At 42.9% G+C, this 6,573-nt stretch overlaps 1 protein-coding gene across 2 annotated transcripts; it reads right to left on the bottom strand.

The window, feature by feature from the left end:
* Positions 1-406: 406 nt before the first annotated feature.
* On the bottom strand, positions 407-5,985 carry HNRNPDL (heterogeneous nuclear ribonucleoprotein D like). Of its 2 annotated transcripts, XR_255648.4 has the most exons (9): positions 5,405-5,985; positions 4,397-4,565; positions 4,152-4,313; positions 3,568-3,699; positions 3,299-3,416; positions 2,199-2,366; positions 1,852-1,952; positions 1,365-1,469; positions 407-675 (listed from the first exon to the last, which is right to left on the bottom strand). XR_255648.4 is itself a non-coding variant. In XM_005292086.4 (8 exons), exons 1-7 carry the CDS (start codon positions 5,491-5,493, stop codon positions 1,882-1,884), a joined length of 909 nt encoding a protein of 302 aa, XP_005292143.1. In that variant the 5' UTR covers positions 5,494-5,611; the 3' UTR covers positions 407-675; positions 1,852-1,881. The 2 variants fall into 2 exon arrangements, 1 of the variants encoding a protein (XP_005292143.1); XM_005292086.4 differs by lacking the exon at positions 1,365-1,469 and having other exon boundaries at positions 5,405-5,611.
* Between the last annotated feature and the right edge of the window lie 588 nt (positions 5,986-6,573).

Raw genomic sequence — 6,573 nt, forward strand, 5'->3', positions numbered from 1 at the left:
AAGTAATACATAACTGCACCATGCCCCCAACAGGCACAAACTAAGCAATAAAATACAACAGCAAGAAATATATGAAATGCTAACACAAGATACTTGCCAAAAAAAAAAAAAAATGCTTCTGGGTGCATGGCAGGAAGAGGTAGCAAAGGATGATTTCTAATACATCTAAGGTAATCTTTGTATTTCTCTTACTGCAACTAGGAGCCAATCATTTAACAGCAGATTTTAAGTCAGGTGATAACGCTTCAAAGAATAACCTCAAGCTCAGGGCATATCTAGGAAGTTAGTGACCACAGGGCATTCAAGGCCCTATTCCAATACTGGCCATCTTTCCTCCCAATTGGAAAGATTGCTGTCCTTGTTATTACTCAATTAAAAATTAAGCAGCAGACACAGGAAGACAGACTCACATAAGTAAGCATTTATTCAAGAATCACTTAACATGAAATTATACAAATAAAATTTGTATAAACACAAATCCACATTGTGTCATAACACAGATGGCAAAAAGGACAAAGTAAAAACCATAAAGAAAACTAATCAGCCGCTATATACAGTTGGACACTGTTGTGTCATACTCTAAAAAGTCTTTTGTAAAAGTCATCTCATGTCATGAAGACCACCCTCCATTCAATCCTGATGTTCTGCAAGATGACTTCGTTGTGATATCTCCACCTAAAAACAAGACAAAATAACAATCAGATCTGTGCAACTTTTATAAGAATCGTTAAAAGGTCCATTTTCATGAACTGCTTTAAGTCCTCTATTTATTCCTTTCTTCACTGTTAAAGATCATATGCATATTTAACAAATTATTATTTTGAGTAACTAAAAATCTTGTCTCCCCAAATATAGCAGTTCAGCCCATTCAGGAAGCTGTTTCAGAACAACGATTCTCCAAATTAGGCAAGAAGTTGCAATTTGTGTGTCACAAACTGGGCTGTGGAAAAAGTTTCCACTAGAAATGCTATTAAGTATGAAAACAATTTGTCTGCAACTTAATTCTTGAATGAATATTGCCAAAAACATGATTAGCCTGATGTGGTTTGTGTGCATATGATCTTTAATTTTTTCCAGATTTAAAAGTTCGTTTTGGTTTGCAGATTTCACTATTAGCTATAAAAAGAAAAAGCAAGCATTAAATCTTAACGAATGCACACTTAAAATGAGGCTCCACAATTGAAATACAACACTAAACAGAAGACCAAAATGATTAAGCTGTAAAGGCATTTATGTACTTTAACTCCTGTAAAAAACCATTTAAGTTAAGACACTTAATCTTCAAAAAGATTAAAAAGAAGCCAAAGTCTGAAGTTTTCCACTTTAATCTTTACGCTGGTACATGAAGTTGGAAGAGACCATACCACAGGACAGCGTTTTCTGGTGTATGCCTTGCGCTCTGCCTGCAACGTGCGACCCCCAGAGATAGACGTGGTCAGGGTGACACACGGCCTGCAATGAAGTTCCCGCTGGCGGGTACAAACAAGGTATAATGTCAGAGTTAGAAGACAACATTCTTGTTTTCCTTAAGTTGTACCCATTTCAGTACTTTACCTGTTAATACTTCTAATAAGTTTAATTATTCCTCTAGACCACCTGGTACACAACGCAAACAGAAAAACTCTTAAGTTTTTCTGAAGTACTAAAGAAGATGAAATCACATTTTACAAAGTTAAAGATCTATAGACACTTTAGGCAAAGCATGTTTTAAAAAAAATATTTTAAGTTAACAAAGTTCAGTTAAAAAAGTCAGACTACACAAGAAAAATGTTTTTACTCGTTTTAATTTGTCTATTGATCTTTAAATTAGATTAGACATACTGAAAGTGGTCCTTGCACTCATATACACACCTGCTGCCCCCCCAAGTACTATGTACTGCTTTAATATGGCTGGTAGTTGTTTTGGTGATTGCCGCCACCTCGGGATGCTTTTCCATATGTGCTTTGTTGACCTGTTGAGAGAATGGAAAATTAGTTTTCACCGTACATTTTGATTAGGACACAAGCCTCTCATGAGCCACCCCCGCAGTACCCTGCATAGTAGTTTACAGCTTTATGCAATACTTTAATGTTTGTTTATCCACACTTGCTTGTGGGATGCAACAATGAAATTTACTATACACTAGAATATTAAAGTCAGATATTACTTTTAGTGTTCTAGATCAATACTTATGTGGCGTTAAGTCAAACATTCTTACCACTGTAGTCTGCATATCCCTGTCCATATCCATAGCTTGGATAATTGTAACCAGAATAATCATATCCACCATAACTACTGTAGCTTGGATCACTGTAAGTGCTGTTGTAATTTCCATATCCTTGATCATAATAGTTATTAAATCCTTGGTTCCAGTTTTGTCCCTGACCTGAAATAAAGCATAGCAATTAAGTTCCATCCCTCTTAAAAAAAAATTATATATATACACATATATACACACACACACACACTGATCTGTAATGGCTACAGGAAAGAGTCCCATCACTCTGCAAGTACACAACACCAAGACATCTAATTTCAAAACATCACATGAGATGCAAATCTTGGGGTCTCTTTTCTTAATTTACTCTAACATGTTACATAAAAAATGAAACAGGAGACAGTCCTATTAATAAAGTGCATGTGAACCATACAAAGGGCAAGCACAACTTGCCTTTTGTCTAAAGAAACTCCCACTTCCTTTAGAGCTCTTTTAATATGAATCTTCGTATCCTACATTATCTTAACATTTAATTACAATATGAAGGACTAAGTTTTGTTCTGTTCCATTAATAGGGACTATATCTCAGTACTTATCGTTGCAAAGAAGTAAACAACATTCAATGTATTTGTGATGTTGGCAAAACTGCTTTCCTTTCCTTACATAGGATTACTTAGCTTCAATCCTGCATTATATCTGGCTTCCCTCTATTTGGCAAATATTTAAGACTGTCAAAAAGACAACATTGCTCCCTTCCCCTGTTTCAACAGAATGAATACATTCAACTTTCAAATAAGTCTCAGACACCTGAATTATGCCTTTTAAGGAATAGCTTCTAAACCGAGGAATGTGCAATCTGTTGGCATTTTTATACACAAGTAAAAGGTTCACTAAATCAGTGCACTTGTCAAGATTACAATTTTAAAATGCGTTTTGGTTAAGTCATTATAGACCAATCCAGCTTATTTTCCGCTCATTGGTTGGCCATGTTCATGTTTGTTTAAAAAAAAAAGCTCCAAAACATAGAAACTAGAAATTAGAAATAAATACTCATATCCATACACATACAAGTTGTTTTAAAAGTAATACAAAACACTCACCCCTGCCACGCCCCCTGCCACCACCTCGACCACCAGAAGAAGCACCTCTTCCACCTTTCTGTTGTTGCTGCTGCTGCTGCCTATACACTTCTTTGGGCTGTGCTACTTTGATCTCACACTGTAAAAAGGAAGACATTGTTTTAACTGTATGCAAGGACTGACAGGCACCATCAAAACCAACACTCTTACTCTCAGGAACCCATTTAAAAATCTATAAGAACCATCAACATTAGAACATTCTAAAGAGAAACCAAAACATCCATACATACCTTGCCAGAACCGATCTGATGGTATCTGCTTTCTAATAATTTTTTTACTGGCTCTTCATCTGTATATGTGATGAAACAAAAACCCCTCCTTTCATTTGTCTTTGTGTCCATGGGAAGTTCAATATTTTCAATCTGTAAACAAAGTTAAACATAAACCATATCTACATTACACATCCCACATAAACACTGCAGTGGAAGTCAATGGTCAAAAGTTAATGCCAACAGTAGAAACATAATGGTCTCTTAAAAATAAGCCATCCCACCTCCATTTATAAACTATCAAAATATTAGAGCTATTTATATGTTAATAGGAAACAGTTCTAGTACAACTGTTAGGTTAAGATGGCCCACCAGGATCCCAAGTTAATCCTAACTATTTATTCTACTGCAGTACAATTTCTGCATCTTGTCCCAACAAAGCAGCATTACAACTTGCAATTAGCAAGGAAGCAGCCTTCTCACAACCACCATCTTTTCACATCTCAAATCAGAGACTGCCCTTTCGTTAATACCCTGCTACACCAAGACTGAACTTTAATGTCCAATACAGATGTGAAAGTGTTACAAATGCAGTTATACCATACCTCTCCAAAAGCACCAAAATATTCTTTAATTTGTTCTTCAGATGTATCTGGACTCAGTCCACCAACAAACACTTTTTTGGGTGGTTCTTTTCCCTTCAGTGCTTTTGCCCTTTTAGGATCGATTAACTTGCCATCCAGTTTGTGTTCCTTCAGTTCCAATACCTAGAAAATGCACAGGACACGAGTTTCAGAAAGCCATGAAAAAACAAACGCATACAAGAGCCAACTACACAGATCCTACATACCTTGTCAACACTGGCAGCATCTTTGAAGAGCACAAAGCCAAATCCCCTGGACCGCCCAGTCACTGGATCTGTTTTGATTGTGCAGTCCACCACCTCTCCAAACCGAGATAAATATTCTGTCAAGTCTTTCTTGCTTGTGTCCCAGCTGAGGCCTCCTATAAACATTTTACTACAATAGAAAAAAGCATAGAGTTAATTAAGAGCAGAATATTTTGCTAATCACTTCAAGCGTCAAAGAAACTAGAATACTCAAGTGGTAATTTTTCCAGCAAGATCAGCATCATGAATTGAAAAGGCACCATTCTCGGTTCACTAAACTGATTGCCAGGGCCCCAAAGCTGACCTTTACATAATTATACCAAACTATATGCATGTTATAAAGTTCTCAGACCCCGACCCTGCAAAACACTTATGCGTGCGCTTAACTTTAATCCCATGAATCAAGTACACGGTAGTGAAATGAATCGTACCCATAAGTGTTTGCAGGATGGGAGCTGGCTCGAGTGACCCGAGTACCTTTGCTCTAATACCACCCAGGCATGAGGTTCTGGGCTGCAGCCTACCCGACTCGGCCCATTGCTAACGCACTCGGAGGTAGTGGCTCAGCTCCTCCCGGCCCTGAACTCCCCAGGACGCCCGACAAGCTACCGCCCGCAGACACTGTCAGCCAGCGAGCCGCGTCCAGAGGCCCGCCCGCCCGCGCGAGTCAGGAACGGGACGCGGGAGCAGCGTGGCATCGCCGCGCGCACAGCTTGGCCCCAGCCCGCCCCGGGCAGCCCCTTCGCGCTCTGCCCCGCCTCCGATTGGCTCCCGATTACGTCATGACCCGGTGATTGACAGCACCCCGCCCTTCGGAAAGCAGCTCGACGGGGAGACACAAAGAGAACGCGAAACGTGCACAAGTGGGACCCCCCCCCCGCCCGCAGGGAGGGGGCGGGAGGAGCGCGAGCGCCCCCCGGGCAGGGGCTGCAGGAGGAGGCGCCCTCCCCCCCACCGTCCGGCCCTTACCCATCGTCCTGCTGGTTCTTGCTGGCGTTGATCTTGGAGCCCTCGGCGAACTCCTCCAGGCCGCCGCTGTACTCGGTCATGTCCTCCATAGCGGGAGCAGGCTACGAGAGCTGGAGACTCGATAGAAAGCTGCGACCAGAAAGCGGAGCAATAAAATGGCGGCGGAAGAGATCCGGGCACCGCCTGCGCCGCCTTTATATACCCTTTCCGGCAGCCAATCAGCGCAGCCCGGCAGCGCAGGCGCGGCAGCGACTCCCGGAGGCCCAGGCGGCGGGGTTGCGGGGGGGCCGCGCATTGCCCCGTCTGATTGAGCAAAGCATGGGAACAGCGTAGGCAATGGCGGCTGCACGTGGGCTTAGGTGACCCAGGAGGGGAATGGGTGACACCAGTCATCCCGGCCTCCCCGCCAGGCAGGGCATATGAGCACCCCACCCTCCTCTCCCCTGGAATCCCCTCGGCATTACACTCATCTCCCTAGCAGGCTGCAGTGCCTGTCTGTGCCTTGCCTGCCAGCGATCTCCCGGCCACGCTAATCCCTACACTCCCTTCGCCAGCTGCTGCGACTGCTGCAGGGGGCTGCTAGTGCCTAACGAGATTCCTGTGTGTGCTTCAAAGAGCCCCAAAGCCCCCCTCCCCCAAAGAGAGAGCAGTGGGACCCCTTCCCCATAGATTCGATATTCCTTCTCCCCTGTATACAGAGAGGGGGAGGTGATCGATGAAGACAGGCAGCAAATGCCCCCCAGGCGGCTATCCCGGCAGTTTAAGCAGCCAAGCAATCTAGGCAACCTCTCCCATCCCGTCTTCATTATTGCGGTATCGGTCAGTTGGAGAGGGAAGCAGCTGCTTCTGCAAAGTAAGTCAGGAAGCCATAGCCGCAGCCAGCTGCTTCCCTGCCTTTCAGCTCCTACTTTCTGATAAGGGGGTGGAAATACAAACCTCTCTCATTATGCAACCCTCGCTGCATTTCGACACAGCTGTGCACTGGGAACATACAACCTAGAAATCCATTTAATGCAGCAACCATACCACTTCTGCCTAAGAGAAATGAAATCCACTAGAGGGATCTCCATAGGGCAGGAACAACAAGGAGTCTGGTAAAACCATGCATCCGAAGAAGTGAGGTTTTTACCCACGAAAGCTTATGCTCAAATAAATCTGTTAGTCTTTCA

This window comes from Chrysemys picta, chromosome 5, assembly GCF_011386835.1.
Source record: "Chrysemys picta bellii isolate R12L10 chromosome 5, ASM1138683v2, whole genome shotgun sequence".
Lineage (NCBI taxonomy): Eukaryota > Metazoa > Chordata > Testudines > Emydidae > Chrysemys > Chrysemys picta.